The 18,566-nt window shown below is 40.1% G+C and overlaps 1 protein-coding gene across 4 annotated transcripts in view; it reads right to left on the reverse strand.

Annotated features, from left to right (window-relative positions):
- Window positions 1–18,566, reverse strand: part of nfat5b (nuclear factor of activated T cells 5b) — a 210,357-nt gene that overhangs the window by 86,829 nt on the left and 104,962 nt on the right. For 3 of the 4 annotated variants that reach the window (XR_011889267.1, XM_072279812.1, XM_072279811.1), the window contains exon 2: window positions 8,411–8,536. Coding sequence is in view for 3 of the 4 variants with exons in the window: in XM_072279812.1 (XP_072135913.1) it covers window positions 8,411–8,536 (126 nt within the window). In the remaining variant the exon portion in view is untranslated. The remainder of the gene's footprint in view (window positions 1–8,410; window positions 8,537–18,566) is intronic. The other variant, XM_072279813.1, reaches the window with a different exon arrangement.

The following is an 18,566-nucleotide window of genomic DNA, read 5'->3' on the forward strand; positions in this document are numbered from 1 at the left end:
ATCTCCCTCCTGGCACTTATCCGTGTAAGCGGAACAAGTGCTACACATGCCCTTACACTTCCTCCCTTACCACCATTCAGAGCCCCAAACAGTCCTTCCAGGTGAGGCAACACTTCACCTGTGAGTCGACTGGGGTGATATACTGCATACGGTGCTTCCGATGTGGCCTTTTATATATTGGTGAGACCCGACGCAGACTGGGAGACCGCTTTGCTGAACACCTACGCTCTGTCCGCCAGAGAAAGCAGGATCTCCCAGTGGCCACACATTTTAATTCCACATCCCATTCCCATTCTGACATGTCTATCCACGGCCTCCTCTACTGTAAAGATGAAGCCACACTCAGGTTGGAGGAACAACACCTTATATTCTGTCTGGGTAGCCTCCAACCTAATGGCATGAACATCGACTTCTCTAACTTCCGCTAGGCCCCACCTCCCCCTCGTACCCCATCTGTTACTTATTTTTATGCACACATTCTTTCTCTCACTCTCCTTTTTCTCCCTCTGTCCCTCTGAATATACCTCTTGCCCATCCTCTGGGTCCCCCCCCCGCCTTGTCTTTCTTCCCGGACCTCCTGTCCCATGATCCTCTCGTATCCCCTTTTGCCTATCACCTGTCCAGCTCTTGGCTCTATCCCTCCCCCTCCTGTCTTCTCCTATCATTTTGGATCTCCCCCTCCTCCTCCAACTTTCAAATCCCTTACTCACTCTTCCTTCAGTTAGTCCTGACGAAGGGTCTCGGCCTGAAACGTCGACTGCACCTCTTCCTACAGATGCTGCCTGGCCTGCTGCGTTCACCAGCAACTTTGATGTGTGTTGCTTGAATTTCCAGCATCTGCAGAATTCCTGTTGTTTGTGTCAAAAATTTTTCCTTCTCTTTGCTGTTTATGTTATTAGCATTCCATTCTCTATTAGGATATTAAAGGACTGTTCCAGGATATCTTTTGTTTCCAGCATTGCAATATTTTTTTGGATCAACTTCTCTTCTCCCTTCCAAAATGCCAAGATATCTGGAATATTTAATACTCAATCTTTAACGCCCATTTCTTTTGTTGTAAGCCAAGACGACACTGTTTTCATAAGGTCATAATTTCAGAATCAGGTTTACAATCACTGGCATGTGACGTGAAATTTGTTAACTTAGTAGCAGCAGTTCAATGCAATACATAATATAGAAGAAAAAAAGGTAAAATAAAAATAATAACAAATAAGTAAATCTTACTCGGTATACTTTAGACAGTATACATATATTGAATAGATTGAAATCATGCAAAATCCAGAAATACTATCTATTGAAAAAAGTAAGGTAGCATCCAAGGATTCAACGTCCATTTAGGAATTGGATGGCAGAGGGGAAGAAGCTGTTCCTGAACAGCTGAGTGTGTGTCTTCATGCTTCTGTACCTCCTACTTGATGGTAACAGTGAGAATAGGGCATACCCTGGATGCTGGAGGTCCTTAATAATGGATGCTACCTTTCTGAGACACCACTCCTTGAAGATGTCCTGGGTACTTTGTAGGCTAGTACCCAAGATGGAGCCGACTAAATTTACAACCCTCTGCAGCCACTTTCGGTCCTGTGCAGTAGCCCAGCCCCCCCCCCCAATACCAGACAGTGACGCAGCCTGTCAGAATGCTTTCCACAGTACATCTATAGAAGTTTTTGAATGTATTTGTTGACATACCAAATCTCTTTGAAGTCCTAATGAAGTATAGCCACTGTCTTGCCTTCTTTATAGCTGCGTCAATATGTTAGGGCCAGGTTAGATCCTCAGAGATCTTGACATCTAGGAACTTGAAGCTGCTCACTCTCTGCACTTCTGATCCCTCTATGAGGATTAATATGTGCTCCTTCATTTTTACCCTTCCAGAAGTCCACAATCAGCTCTTTCGTCTTACTGACATTGAGTGCCAGGTTGTTGCTACAGCACCACTCCACTGGTTGGCATATCTCACTCCTGTACGCCCTCACGTCACCACGTGAGATTCTACCAACAATGGTTGTATTGTCAGCTAATCTACAGATGGTATTTGAGCTATGCCTAGCGTTAATCATCAGCGAGGAGGATTTGTTATCACCAATCCGCACAGTTTGTCGAGGATCCAATTGCAGAGGGAGGTACAGAGGCCTGGATTCTGCAACTTCTCAATCAGGATTGTGGGAATGATGGTATTAAATGCTGAGCTATAGTCAATGAACAGCATCCTGGAAGAAGTGTTTGTGTTGTCCATGTGGTCTAAAGTCGCATGGAGAGCCATTGAGATTGCATCTGCCATTGACCTATTGTGGTGATAGGTGAACTGCAACGGGTCCAGGTCCTTGCTGAGGCAGGAGTTCAGTCTAGTCATGACCAATCTCTCAAAGCATTTCATCACTGTCGATGTGAGTGCTACCGGACGACAGTCATTAAGGCAGCTCACCTTATTCTTCTTAGGCACTGGTATAATTGTTGCCTTTTTGAAGCAAGTGGGAACTTCTGACCGTAGCAGTGAGAGGTTGAAAATGTCCTTGAATACCCCAGCCAGTTGGTTAGCACAGGTTTTCAGAGCTTTACCAGATACTCCATCAGGACCTTCCGCCTTACGAGGGTTCACTCTCTTTAAAAATCGCCTAAAATCGGCCGCTGAGACAGAGATCACAGGGTCATCAGGGATCTTCACAGCTGTAGTTGTATTCTCCCTTTCAAAGCAGGCATAGAAGGCATTGAGTTCATCTGGTGGTGAAGCATCGCTGCCTTTCATGCTATTGGGTTTCGCTTTGTTGGAAGTAATGCCTTGCAAGCCCTGCCAGAGTTGTTGTGCATCCGATGTCCTCTCCAAGTTCATTCAAAATTGTCTCTTCGCTCTTGAAATAGCCCTCCGCAGATCATACCTGGTTTTCTGGTACAGGCCTGGGTCACCAGACTTGAATGTCACAGATCTAGCCTTCAGCAGACGACATACCTCCTGGTTCATCCATGGCTTTTGGTTTGGAAATGTACAGTTAGTCTTTGTGAGCACACACTCATCCACACAGGTTTTAATGAAGTCTTTAACAACTGCAGCATACTCATCCAGGTTCGAAGATGAATCCCTGAATACAGTCCAGTCTACCAATTCAAAGCAGTTCTGTAAGCACTCCTGAGCTTCCCCTGTAGCCACGTAGCCACATGGCTACATCACAAATTTCAAGTTGTATACAGATACATGCTTTGATAATAAATGAAGCTTTGAACATTTTGCGCATTTAGATTTGAACTTATGCATTTCCTTAAATGCATCCTACTTAAAATGCAACTACTTCTTGCTCTAACACACTATCTTCAACAATTTTTGTGCACCTTTTTCTCTCTTTTTCAAGGTTACACCTCAGTTTGTAGTCCCTAGCAAACTGCTTAAAACTTTTCCAATTTCTTTTCTCTAACCCTTTATTTCTAAATGTAACGAGGACACTGGTTCCAGTTCCATTGAGATACATTAAGTCTGGTTTATACAAATTCCACCTACCCAAAACTAATCCAACCACCCCCCCATACCTTCGCTGCAAAAATGCTTCACACCATGTCACCCCTTTTTTTTAGTTGCTCGCAGATGGCATTGTGAGTAATTAGAAATTACTACTTTTGAGATGATGCTTTTAACATTTTCTTGCTAACTACTGAAATCTCCCTGCTGAACCTTGTCCATTTTTTTTTACTATGTCACTGGTACCGAAGTGTCACACCATTCCCTGCAAAGTACTCTACCCCTCGCAATGTTATTTGTTATTCCTTTTCTGCAATTAATGATTTCTAAACATAACTATATACAATATATAAAATAATAAATATATATGTTAACTGTAATGAAAACCCATTTTCCCCGGGATCAATAAAGTATGACTATGACTAATGTACTACCAATTAATTTGCTCTCAATGATAAATGTCAGTAGGTTAAAGATAACAAAAAAATCATGAGCAGACTACATCAAACATTTTAAACATACGGGAAAATATATCCATTTCAGAGATGTATAGTTATGGAACCTATAAAAGTAAAACGATTTTAAATCTTTACATGAAATTCAAGTTTTAATTTGGAGGTGGAGGAGTAGAGAAGTATTGAAATTAACTGCTTTTCATAAGATAGTACGAATTCCATCCAGTGTCTATGAATCTGTACAAAATATTTGTAATCTATGTCATCATATTTTTACAGAACGCCATTCATTCTGTATGAAAATGGTCAAAGATCGCTTGAATTTATTTTAGCCATTTTACATAACTGGTTTCCTAGTTCTTTATTCATCACGAGTTAAGAAAATAGCCATGTTCGGTGCTTACATTTCATTGTAAAAATATTTCTTTTTTATTGCAAGTCTTACAGCCCCAGTTCCAAACTTACGTCCTTCACAACAAGAAACTATGACAATTTGACTTATTATCGAGTTTGATAATTGACAATTACACTCCCAGCACCAATTTTTTCAACCAACATCATGGTTATTACCGGTTGCTTTGTTGAGAAGAATAAGTTCTGGCAACTATGGTTTTGTGGTGGTTATGATTGTATGCTTCCAAGAGTGAAGAATTTGCATATGGATTTACTCCAGAAAAGTACAATTGCATTATGACTCTCAAGTTTGCAATTTACTTGAATCATGCACTTCCCCGATTTCTCCAAAACTTTGATACACTTCCAAAAATTACATTAACTGTTGTTCCTATTTGGTTATTTTACCTCTGGCTTTTGTGTCTTTCAGAGATAATGTTCCACCCTCCCTTATGGTATTCTAGGTCGATTCAAATCTTTCATCCAAACTGAAAATCAAATATCGATTCCATTGATTTGAATAAAATTTAACTTTGACAAAGGATAGGTTTCGGCTGTTCCACTGAAAATATATATTCATATTCTCATATAAGGGGCTTTCTACACACAGAAACACTTCTACACTTCCTTTAACATTTCAAACATGAACTGAATATGCCATGTAAGGTTCTTCTGGCAGTTGACATCTGTGATGCAATTAATTCAGCTGACTACTTTAAAGAACAATGCTGCAATCTTGTAGACAGAATCAATTCCACCCTCCAATTTTCTAAATTATAGACAAAGGGGTTTAATGCTTATGTTACTTCTTTTTCTGCTAATGTCAACCCGAAATTGCTTTCATAGACTGTTAAACTGTCATCTTTATGTTTGATATAAATACCTTCTCTTTCACTAAAAAACTTGACTGCCCGGCCTGCTGCGTTCACCAGCAACTTTGATGTGTGTTGATTACCAATAAATTCCTTTTCTTAGAGAAACCTATTAAACTTCTCACTTCATAGGATTTCCTCAGTTCTCTTGCTCTTGATTCAAGATTCAGAATTGTAGAATGTATTTTTTGTAAACACATTTTTTTCAGATTTACCAAAATTAGAACATCCTTAAACCTGGTCATGGTCTCAGACTTCTAGCATGGAAGGTGGAAGATGGCATTCGCGAGTGACACTTTTGGCTCTATTGTGTGTTTCTAATGCTGGACACAAGTACCAATTACATTTGAATGATGAGATACACCTGACAGAACGGATTCGGAACTACTTAAAGGCAAAGTCATAATGAAGTAGCTATAAATCCCATGCAATTCCAAATCAATTTATTCCATTATCTTTTAAAAATAATTTTGGTCTCTATCTACATAATATATTTTGTCATTGTGAACCCACACACAAGATATTAAAATAATCCTTTTAGCCATTATTAGACTAAATATAGATTGACATTTGGCTCACCAATATAGATGGTCCCTGACCACACTCAATCCCACCATATCATCAGGCCAAGCTTTCTCAAGCTTGCAGCTCTCTACTATTTCCCTAATCAGTGAGATTTGACATTTGTGTCTTAAACACTTATAATTTCCTCCTTGATTAGCAATCCAGTGTTTATTTCCCCGTCACTGCCACCTCTGTCGCGTTTCTCACTAATTTTAAAATATTGTAGTGAAAGAAATGGATGTTGCAAGTTTTTTTTTTAGAGAAATATGTTTGAAATGTAACCAACTGTCTGAAGATAGTATCAACTGGAAAATATAGCTAAGGGTATCTGTGGCAACAAGACTCCAGTGAAGTTAACCAGAATTAAATTGGTACTTCCCAATCTAAGGCTTTAACCAACTTTTGGAAATCTAAGCATTTTTGCAGTAATCTAAGAGCCAGTACCTTTGAGTTTACCTTCAAGTTTCCATAAAAAGCAATATAAAAAAGAGAAACATGCTAATTAATAGAACAAAAAGGAGTACTCTTGCAACAAGCCTAAAGTGGGAGAAATAAAATGAAAGTTGTGAGGCATATAATAGTAAAGACACAATATAGAGGAAAAAGAGAAACACATAAATTTGTTTCACAAGGGGAGAAGAGAGAACCGGATTGAACAAAAAACAGCCATATTTGAATGGTGCAGCAGACTCAATCAGCCAAATGGCCTCACTCTGTTCCAATATCTTATGGTCTTCTAAATGATGAACAGAATGAAGTGCCCAAGAAAAGATGGTGATGTCTATGTTGGATGACAAAACAGAATGAAAACAGAAAGTTTTTGCAAAAAGTAGATAGATAAAGGTGGAAGCAGAGGGGAAAAAGGAGTAACAGGAAGAGAAGAAAAGCCCATGAAACTCCAGAAAATAGTTTGTAATCAGATGAACTTAACATCTCATGAAGTAACACTAAATTCAAACAGCGTTTAACATTGGATCTAACTTCACTCTATCAAAAGTTATTGAAATTTGTTGTGCAGAGAACAGAATAAATTAAGTTTGCTGATAAAACAGTCAGTGGTGCACCATACCATTCTCTACCAATGTCTAATCACCACCTTACAGTTGTGTTAGATTATGCTGGCTTGGTTCTATTTTTATCTAAATAGCCATCATCACAAAATCACTTGCAAAGGCTTCTAGCTTCTGAATTGGGCTTTCTCCAAAGATCTGTACTGTTGACCTCCTCCTATGCTTATCTACAGCCTGCCCCTTAAAACATTTCCTGAACAAACAGCCTTTAGTTCAAACATGTATGCTGACAACAACTTCAGTTTTTTAAAAATTATTTTTCAGCCTGAGTCCTTAACAGGAAGTGTTCACTAAGTAAATTCTCTTTCTTAACTTTGTTGGCATAATTGGCCTTGAGATGAACTTTGAACTGTAGTATCTGTTTCATTAGTAATATTAGCAATTCCACCCCCATTTCTATTCTTGTCTGAGCACATTAGATGATGAAACTCATTCTCATGCACATACAGCTGGCATTCCTCATACAACACTCTGTGGGGCAGCAAAGTAGCATAGTAGTGGTTAGCATAATGCTTCATAGTACCAGTGACCTGGGTTCAATTCCACCTCTACCTGTAAGGAGTTTGTACGTTCTCCCCATGACCACTTGGGTTTTCTCCAGGTGCTTCGGTTTCCTCCCACAGTCCATAGATGTACCAGTTAATTGGTCATTGTAAATTGTTCCATTGTAAACAGTCCCTTAGGTTAAATCAGGGGTTATTGGGCAACACGCCTCGAAGAGCCAGAAGGGCCTATTCTGATCGATAGATAGATTAGATAGACAGATAGGCAGACAAAATGAAAGTCATCCAAAACTCTACTGCCTGTCTCCTAACTCATGCCATTCTATTTACTCATCACCTGTATGTTCACTGTTCAGAATTGTTTTGATCTTCAGCTTTTCATTCTTGCATAATCACTTTATGCCCTTGTTCTTCATTGCTGTGATCTCATCTAGTCATGCAATCATTCTAGATACATAGTTTCATTACATCTTTAGCTAACAAGTCTTTCCTTAAAATATTCCTCTTTCCTTTCTGGACATCTCTTAAAATCTACTTCCTTGATAAGCTTTTAATGTGCTTCCTGAAAGATTTGCTGTGACCCTGATCCTGCAAAGCACCTCAAGCTATTTTGACATTAGAGGAATTGCACAGATGTTATCAAACAGCATCAAAATTCATATTTACAACTTCTAAATGTGGCATCAGAGTTTACCACCAAAAACTCAAATACAAAGGATGTAACAAAAACCTTTGAAAATTATTAATTATTTAAATTTCCATTTTGCTACTTTAAAATATTTTAATGGAGGCATAGGAAAAACAGTAACAAGTCAATGAACAGATATTCCCAAGTTTACCTGCAATTTCTGTTAAATTGAATCAAAACAACCCATTTCTTTCCAAATATATGTTTAAATATAAAGCACAATCAATGACAAATTAAAATAATGATTATTTCAGGATCTCAGGTATTGTAACACAGTTCCTCTTAAAGTATGTTGCTAGTTAGAACAGTCACTAATTCTGAGAATGACAGCAGTTCAAATAATGTCTTGAACCACTACAGGCAGTGCACATGACAACCAGATTTAGATTCAAATGAAGAAAATTGAATAGAATTGCATACCAGGAGCAACTGCAGCGGAAGGGGGAGAAGTTGCCTCATCACCACCACTTTTCTGACTCATTGATGCAATTTTTGTCTCACCTGATGAAAGTTGTAGCTCTTTTGGCAGTAGGTCATAGACAGATTCTGTAAATTGGGAGGAAAAACTGATTAGTATAAAAATGTTAATTACACGTTTCAACATTTCCTCTCACGAATACAACAATAACAGGAACATAAGTTGATGTTGGAGTCAATTGTTAAGGATGACGCTATGGAGTACTTAGTGACACAGAACAAAATAGGACAGGGGTTCCCAACCTTTTTTGCACCGCAGACCGGTTTAATATTGACAATATTCTTACAGACCGGCCAACCGGGGGGTGGGGGGGGGCAGTGTTTAAGAACTCACCTCAACATGTCTTTTACAGTTAGGGTTGCCAACTTTCTCACTCCCAAATAAGGGACAAAAGTAGCAGTCAAATATGGGACATTGAGTTTACCCCGAGAAAGACAACCATAACCATGAAGCCTTGCACAGGCACCTGTGTGCACATGCATAATGTGTGCATATGTGACGTGCACATGCGTGTATGTGCCGATTTTTTTTCCCACAAATCGGTTTTGGCTTAATCTTCCCGACTACACTGTACATACATTATTTCTACTTTATATAGGCTGTGTATTTATCATATCATTCCTGCTTTTACTATATGTTAGTGTTATTTTATGAGTTATTTGGTAGGTTTTTTTTGGGTTTGGGAACGCTCAAAGATTTTTCCCATATAAATTCATGGTAATTGCTTCTTCGCTTTATGCCATTTCGGCACAAAAAGTTTCATGGGAACGCTCTACCTTAGCAGGGGAAATACGGGACAAGGGCGGTCCCATATGGGACAAACCAATTTAGCCCAATATACAGGATGTCCAGGCAAATACAGGACAGTTGGCAAACCTATGTCCAAATTCAATAGTGCATGACAGGGAATGAGGAGAAGGGTGCAGCTGACTCATATCGTTTCTTTAAGGCCTGGTGGTTGGGGACCGCTGATATAGGACAAAGTCAGCATGGTTTCTTTAAGGGAAAATCTTGCCTGACAAAACTGTTGGAATTGTTTGAGGAGCTTACAAGTAGGACAGATAAGGGGGATGCAGTGGATGTTGTATATTTGGATTTTAAGAAGGCCTTTGACAAGATGCCACACTTGAGGCTGCTTACCAAGTTAAGAGCCCATGGCATTACAGGAAAGTTACTGCCATGGTTAGAGCATTGGCTATTTCATAGGAGGCAGCGAGTGGGTATAAAAGGATCCTTTTCTGGTTAGCTGCCAGTGACCAGTGGTGTTCCGTAGGGGTCAATGTTGGGACTGCCACTTATTATATTGTATATCAATATTTTAGTTGATGGAATAGATGGCTTTGTTGCCAAGTCTGCAGGTAATATAAAGATTGGTGGAAGGTCAGGTAGGGTTGAGGAAATAGTACGACTGCAGGAGGACTTAGACAGATTAGAAGAATGGGTAAGAAAGTGGCAAATGAAATACAATGTCAGAAAATACATGGTCATGTACTTTGGTAGTAGAAATCATTGTGCAGACTATTTTCTAAATGGGGAGAAAATACAAAAATCTGAGATGCAAAGGAACTTGGGAGTCCTTATGCAGAACACCCTAAAGGTTACCTTGCAGGTAGAGTCAGTGGTGAGGAAGGGAAATGCAATATTAACATTTATTTTAAGAGGTCCAGAATACAAGAGCTGGCATGTGATGCCAAGGCTTTATAAGGCACTGGTGAGGACTCACCTTGAGTATTGTGAAAGTTTTGGGCTCCTCATCTAAGAGATGTGCTGGCATTAGAAAGGGTTCAGAGGAGATTCCAGAAATGAAAGGGTTATTATACGAGGAACGTTTGATGGCTCAGGGTCTGTACTCACTGGAATTTAGAAGGATGAGGGGGTGATCTCATAGAAACCTTTCGAATGTTGAAAGGCCTATACAGAGTAGATGTGGAAAGGATGTTTCCCATGGTGGGGGAGTCTAGGACAAGAGGGTACAACATCAGGATAGAGGGGCGTCCATTTAAAATTCTTTAGCCAGAGGGTGGTGAATTTGTGGAATTTGTTTCTACAGGCACCTGTAGAGGCCAAATCATTGGGTGTATTTAAGGCAGAGCTTGAAAGTTTCTTGATTGGACAAGGCATAAAGGTTATGGGGAGAAGGCCAGGGAGTGAGGCTAAGGAGGGGAAAAAAGGATCAGCCATGATTGAACAACAGAGCATATTTGATGGGCCAAACGTTCTATTTCTGCTCCTATGTCTTATGGTCTTATAAGTAACCATGTAACAATAAAACAAAAAACACATTATTTAACACAAATTTAATAGTCTATACCATGACCAAATTCTCTCAGGTAGAATTTTACTCTCAGGTAAAGTTTTAGTATCAATAAAGCACGCAGATTATGTTCTCCATAACCGTTTCATCTGTAGTGGCACTCACTGCCTCGTTAGGAGGACCATAAGAACCTTTGTCTCCAAATTCATCATATACCACAAACTGAATGAGATTGAAGATATAGGTGCTGAAAATCCGTAAGGATAAACACATACAGATAGGGTACACATTACAGAGCAATTGCAGATATATGAGCCATCTGACCACTTATACTTCCTTAAAATCAGATCAAAAAGGAGAAATGTTGCAATGCATTTATTCCCTCAAAACATAGGTCACTCAAGCTCTATCTTATGTGTGATAAATACAGCTACAGGCATGACTGTGTTTCACAAACTGAAAGCAGCCTTGGATTCAGCTTGTTTACTTCAAGGATGTATGTCTCTCACAAAGGGCACCTGCTCTTCAAATTATAAGTAATAACATAATGCTAGAAAAGTATATTTTCTCCCCCTATCCTGTGGATTAACTGGAAACATTGTTTATAAGGAAAATAGTAGCTATCTGCAATTTTTGACTGAGGCAAGTCTGGAGCTTTTTCATCGTCCTATTTTGTGAGGCCCCAGGGATTATTGTTGGGGTAATGCAGGGATCCACACTGGTTCTCTGTATTTTTTTTGTCATATATATTAATGACTTGGATGAGAATGTAGCGAATAATTTGTATATACTAGGTGACACCAAAACTGGGGGTTTAGTGGACAAAAGAATGGCAAATGGAATTTAAATCCGATAAGGGGGAAGAGATGTATTCGAGGAAGTTAAACCAGGCCACAACATGCGCAGTAAATGGGAAGACCCTGTGGTGCTTTACACAAAAGGGATTTGGGGGTAGAAGCATACAGTTCCCTGAAAGTGGAACTACATACAGGGAGACAGGGTCATGATAAAGGCAAATGGCCTGCTTGCTTTCATCAGTTGGAACAATGAGTGTTACAGCTGTACAGGTCACCGGTGACATTGCACTACGGGTATTATGCGGACTTTTGAACACCATACTACAGGAAGGATATGATTTTGCTAGAGGCTGGAGAAAAGATTGACAAGGATGTCGTTAAGAATGAAGGACATGAATTCTAAGGAGAGACTGGATATGCCTGGACTGTTTCCCCTGGTGCTAAGGAGACTGAAAGGTGACCTTACAAAGGTTTATAAAATCATAAGGGGAATGGATTGGATAAATAGTCATAGTCTTTTTCCAAGTGTAAGGGAATTTAAGACTAAAGGGCAGAAGTTTAAATTGAGTGGAGAAGGATTTAGAGAGGCTCTGGGGGGCAAGCTTTTCCACACACAGGTGGTGGGTATGTGGAATGATCTGCCAGAGCAAGTATTAGAGGCAGGCACATTTGGCAGGTATACGAGAGGTGATTGATAAGTTCTTGGCCTAAGGTAGGAGTCAATTTTATTTTTCAACATAGTCTCCTCCTGGAGCATACGGATCCCTTCTTTGTAGAAGCAGTCCACAGCAGGGGTGATTGATAAGTTCATGGCCTAAGATAGAAGGAGATGAGTTATTAACTTCAAACTTTCTGCATTATCACTCAAAGAGTTCAACTGCACGTGCATGTAACGAGAGCATCTTGGACCTCCAGGTGGTCCACAGCAGCGGTGATTGATAAGTTCGTGGCCTAAGGTAGAAGGAGATGAGTTCAAGCAACACACATAAATGTTGCTGGTGAACGCAGCATCTCTAGGAAGAGGTGCAGTCGACGTTTCAGGCCGAGACCCTTCGTCAGGACTAGATGAGTTCTACAGCTCTCGTTACATGCACGTGCAGTTTAATTCTTTGAGTGAAAATGCAGAAAGTTTGAAGTTAATAACTCATCTCCTTCTACCTTAGGCCACACACTTATCAATCACCCCTCATATGTTTAAATAAAGTTTAGAAGGATAAGAGCCAAACATAGTCAAATGGGGCTAAATTAGATTAGCACTGTGCACAGCAAGGTTAAATTGGTTGGGCCAAAGGGCCTGTTTTCATGCTGTACAACCATGAATCATTTGATTTGTTTAGTATTCTCAAAGTCAGAGCTTAATACAATCATAATTCTTTGTGCATATTCCTATGGATTTCATTACTGCTTATGTATTCTTTCTCTTCATAATATCATGGCAGCACACCAACTTCATGCAAAGTCTGACATTCACACCAAACATTTATCAGAATCCGAATCAGGTTTATTATCACCGACATGTGACGGGAAATGTGTTAACTTAGCAGCGGCAGTTCAATGAAATACATAATCTAGCCGACAGAAAAAAAAAATAATTTTAAAGTAAATCAATTACGGTATACATATATTGAATAGATTTTTAAAATGTGCAATAACAGAAATACTGTATATTAAAAAAAGTGAGGTAGTGTCCAAAGATTCAATGTCCATTTAGGAATCAAATGGCAGAGGGGAAGAAGCTGTTCCTGAATCGCTGAGTATGTGCCTTCAGGCTTTTGTACTTCCTACCTGATGGTAACAGTGAAAAAGAGGCATGCCCTGGGTGCTGGAGGTCCTTAATAATGGAAGCTGCCTTTCTAAGACATTGCTCCCTGAAGATGTCCTGGGCACTTTTAGGCTAGTACCCAAGATGGAGCTAACTAGATTTACAACCTTCTGCAGCTTATTTTGGTACTGTGCAGCAGCCCTCCATACCAGACAGTGATGCAGCCTGTCAGAATGCTCTCCATGGTACAACTATAGAAGTTTCTGAGTGTATTTTTTGACAAGCCAAATCTCTTCAAACTCCTAATAAAGGATAGCCGCTGTCTTGCCTTCCTTATAACTACATCGATATGTTGGGACCAGCTGAGATCCTCAGAGATCTTGACATCCAGGAACTTGAAACTGCTCTCTCTCCACTTCTGATCCTTCTATGAGGAATGGTAGGTTGTTGCTGCGGCACCATTCCACTAGTTGGCATATCTCACTCCTGTACGCCCTCTCGTCACCACCTGAGATTCTACCAACAATGGTTGTATCGTTAGCAAATATATAGACGGTATTTGAGCTGTGCCTAGCCACACATATATAGAGTAGAGTCAGCTAGGCATACACCCCTGATGTGCGCCAGTGTCGACTGCCAGCAAAGAAGATATGTTATCACCAATCTGCACAGACTGTGGTCTTCTGGTTAGGAAGTCGAGGATCCAAATGAAGAGGGAGGTACTGAGGCCCAGGTTCTGCAACTTCTCAATCAGGATTGTGGGAATGATGGTATTAAATGCTGAGCTATAGTCAATGAACAACAGCGAAAGTTGTACATGTCTGTGTTGTCCAGGTGGTCTAAAGCCATGTGGAGAGCCACTGAGGTTGCATCTGCCGTTGACCAATTGTGGTGATAGGCAAATTGCAACGGATAAAGGTCCTTGCTGAGGCAGGAGTTCAGTCTAGTCATAACCAACCTCTCAAAGCATTTCATCACTGTCAATGTGAGTGCTACCGGGCGATAGTCATTAAGGCAGCCCACATTATTCTTCTTAAGCATTGGTATAATTGTTGCCTATTTGAAGTGGGAACTTCTGCCCATAGCAGTGAGAGGTTGAAAATGTCCTTGAATACCTCAGCCAGTTGGTTGGCACAGGTTTTCAGAGCCTTACCAGGTACTCCATCAGGTCCTTCCACCTTGCAAGGGTTCACTCTCTTTAAAGACAGTCTAACACTGGGCCCTGAGACAGAGATCACAGGGCCATCAGGTGCAGCATGGATCTTCACAGCTGCAGTTGTATTCTCCCTTTCAAAATGGGTATAGAAGGCATTGAGTTCATCTGGTAGTGAAGCATCACTGCCATTCATGCTACTAGGTTTCGCTTTGTAGGAAGTAATGCCTTGCAAGCCCTGCCGGAGTTGTCGTGCATCCGATGTCGTCTCCAACCTCATTCGGAATTGTCTCTTCACCCTTGAAATAGCCTTCTGCAGGTCATACCTGGTTTTCTGTACAGGCCTGGATCACCAGACTTGAATGCCACAGATCTAGCCTTTAGCAGACGACGTACCTCCTGGTTCATCCACAGCTTTTGCTTTGGGAATGTACAGTAAGTCTTTGTGGGCACACACTCATTCACACAGGTTTTAATGAAGTCCGTAACAACTATAGCATACTCATCCAGGTTCGAAGATGAATCCCTGAATACAGTCCAGTCCACTGATTCAAAGCAGTCCTATAGGCACTCCTGTGCTTCCCTTGTCCAAACCTTCTTGGTCCTCACTGCTGGTGCTGCAGTCTTCAGTCTCTGCCTATGCTCAGGGAGTAGAAGTACAGTTAGGTGATCAGACTTCCCAAAGTGAGGGCATGAAATAGCATGGTAGGCATTCTTGATGGCGGTGTAGCAATGGTCCAGTGTGTTGTTTCCTCTGTTGATGGTAGTTGCTTAGTGATTTTTTAAGACTGGCCTGGTTGAAATCTCCCAAAATGATAGTGAAGGCATTAGGGTGCGCTGTTTCATGCAGGTTGATACCATTGCTCAGATCATCTAAAGTCTGCTTGACATTGGCCTAAGGTGGAATGTAATCTGCTACCAAAACGACCCCAGAGAGCACCCGTGAGAAGTAAAAAAGGACAGCACTCTACTGCTAGATATTCCAGGTCTGGTGAGCAGAATTGGGACAGCACTGATATGTTTGTACACCAAGAGGAGTTGATCATAAGGCATACTCCTCCACCTCTACTTTTCAGAGACTCTATAGCTCTATCCTGACGGTCTATACTAAACCAGTCAATCTGAATAGCTGCATCCGGTATGGAAGGGGTTAACCAGGATTCCATGAAACAAAGGACACATGTGGTCCTAATGTCCCTCTGATTCAGCAACCTAGCTCTGAGATCATCGATTTTATTCACCAGGGACTGCACGTTCGCCAGCAAGATAGTCGGTATAAGGAGTTACTATCCAATCTTGTGTAAAATATTTCCCCCTCTTCCATTAACTGGCCAAGTATTACTGCTATCTACTAAAGTACTTCAATTGTTCCAGTTACTGAGCCACAGTAAGCAAAAGATGCCTTTAGGAATGTTTCAATGTCCAGTCAATCAAGCGCAATGGGCAGGCCACCCTGCAGGTTCTCTTCATAACAGATTATTTGTGACAGTGAGGTTTTCACAGCAGAAAACTCTGTTTCACCTGCAGATACATCATCCTAACTTTCATTATATTTCATCATATGAAGCTGCAAAAGGTTACTGTAGAATGAAGCAATAAATTATCAAAGCCAATTCCTTTTGATTTGAAATACAGGTCCACAATCCCTTATCCGAAATCCTTGGGCCAGTTGCATTTCAGAATTCAGAATTTTTCAGATTGCAGACCCCCTCCCCCCCCCCCCACGCCCAATACCAAAAAACACCACCAAAAAATATGTATGCTCAAGTCCCTTATTTAACCTGTCTCAGTGCGGTGGACTTTTAAGACCTAGCAGCGCACCAAACCTACGCACATCCTCCCATATACTTTAAATCATCTCTAGATTACTTATAATACCTAATACAATGTAAATGCTATGTAAATAATTGTTATACTGTATTGTTTAAGGAATAATGACAAGAAAAAATTTATTTCCAACAAAAACATTCAATAAAACATAAAAATATACAGCTTCAAACAAACTGAATCAAACACATGGTAAATGACTTATTGGAATAAATGTAGAACGTCACTGTCACTATAAAACTTCAGTAACTTGTCTTTCTGTTTATTTAAATCATATACAGTGGTAGTTCTGACACTATTTTCTTCAGTAAGACGCTGCACAGACACACCACAATCAAGCTTCTGCAATAACTCCACTTTCTGCGTTATTGATAGAGAAGATTCCTTATCTTTTTCTCATTGTTACTCATAGGGGTATCTGCGGCTCTTTTTGACATTTTCATAGTGAAATTAAACACAAAATATCAGCAAACAGCAAATGCATGTGTAACCAGTATGAGTGCTGAGCCACAACTGACACCTGGCGGCCTCTGCTAGTGCTGCCACGTGCTGACGTCAGCAGTTGGCGAAAAAAACTTTTTGGATTCCAGAATTTCGGATAAAGGAAACTCAAAAGATGTTGGTCAATAGTTAATTATTTAGATATGTAACTATATTAACAACTTTTCTCTTTCAATCAATAAACTGAAATGCTCAATAATCTAGAGTAAATCAGAATAACAACTAGATAGGACATGGCAGGAAGAGGAATCGAAGAATAAGTTGATGACATGGTTAGATCAAAGGAGACTGTTGCGGAACATAAACACTGAAATGCACAAAGCAAAAAAGACCTTGCTTCTGTGCTCTTTAAATTCTGTGTATTGTAATCCTAAGTTCAGAGTTCATTCATGCAGCCAGACTTTGCCTTGTTAAACTTGGGTTCATTCAATCATAGAATAGTTGTGGACAGGCCCTAAATGAGATGTAACCATCCCAGAAAATTTCCATGCAAAGTATTAACTTTTAATCATGTGTGGATTTAAAATAATCTAAAACAATTTGATAACAGCAATGATCCAAATTTGCAAACCATAACAATTTTTGGTTTTGCTATCATCAGTGGCTCCAATTAACTTACACCTCTGAGAATGAATAAGTATTGCAACAGGTGAGGAAGAACATTGTCTTTATAATCATGATGCTATTTCCTTACAGTCAATGGTGCTTATGACATTCCAGAAGGTAGAAGGGATTTTGCTTGTACTGCTGAAGAATAATCATTCTATGCATCAGAATAGTTTAGATTAGTCATAAAACTACAATTCTCCTCTTTATATAAACTCTGCATCAATGCAAATTATGTGGTGATATTTAAAACACAGAAACATTAAAAAATAGGAGCATAAATAGGGCTTAAATATTGCTCCACCATTCAATATGGGACCACAGTATCATAGTGGTTAGCACAACACTATTATAGCTCAGGGCATAGGAGTTCAGAGTTGAATTCAAACGTTATCTGTAAGGAGTCTTAAATCCTCCCCATAAAATGTGTGGGTTTTCTCCAGGTTACCTGGTTTTCTCCCATAGTCCAAAGACGTATCGGCTAATAGATTAATTAGACATTGTAAAATGTCCTGTGATTAGGCTAGGGTTAAAGGGTTGCTGGGCAGCATGGTTTGAAGGGCCAGAAGTGCCTATTCTGTGCTGTATCTCAAGAGATAAATAAATATGATCATGCTTGATCATCTACTTCCGTACCATGTTCCTTTGTCTCTTATCTCTCGATCCTCTTAGCATAAGAAATACCTCCAGCTTCATGAAGATATTTAATAACACAATTTCACTGATATAAAATTTCATTAGTTCATCACCTTCTAATTTGTAATGATCAGTATGTGCAAAAATCTCGTGCAGGTCAATTCTTTGCCCAGTGACAATGTGTGCGCTGAATAATTTCTTCAATAATAAGTGTAAATAATCTAGTTCTAAAATCTGCAAACAAATCACTGCAAACTCCAACACCTCCGACACCTCTCTCCCCTTTCTAGATCTTTCTGTCTCTGTCTCTGGAGACAGCTTATCCACTGATGTCTACTATAAGCCTACTGACTCACAGCTATCTGGACTATCCCTCTTCTCACCGTCTCTTGCAAAAACGCCATCCCCTTCTCACAATTCCTCCGTCTCCGCCACATCTGCTCTCAGGATGAGGCTTTTCATTCTAGGACGAGGGAGATGTCCTTTTTTAAAGAAAGGGGCTTCCCTTCCTCCACTATCAACTCTGCTCTTAAATGCATCTCCCCCATTTCACGTACATCTG

The sequence above is a fragment of the Mobula birostris genome, chromosome 15 (assembly GCF_030028105.1).
Source record: "Mobula birostris isolate sMobBir1 chromosome 15, sMobBir1.hap1, whole genome shotgun sequence".
NCBI classification, from domain to species: Eukaryota; Metazoa; Chordata; class Chondrichthyes; order Myliobatiformes; family Myliobatidae; genus Mobula; species Mobula birostris.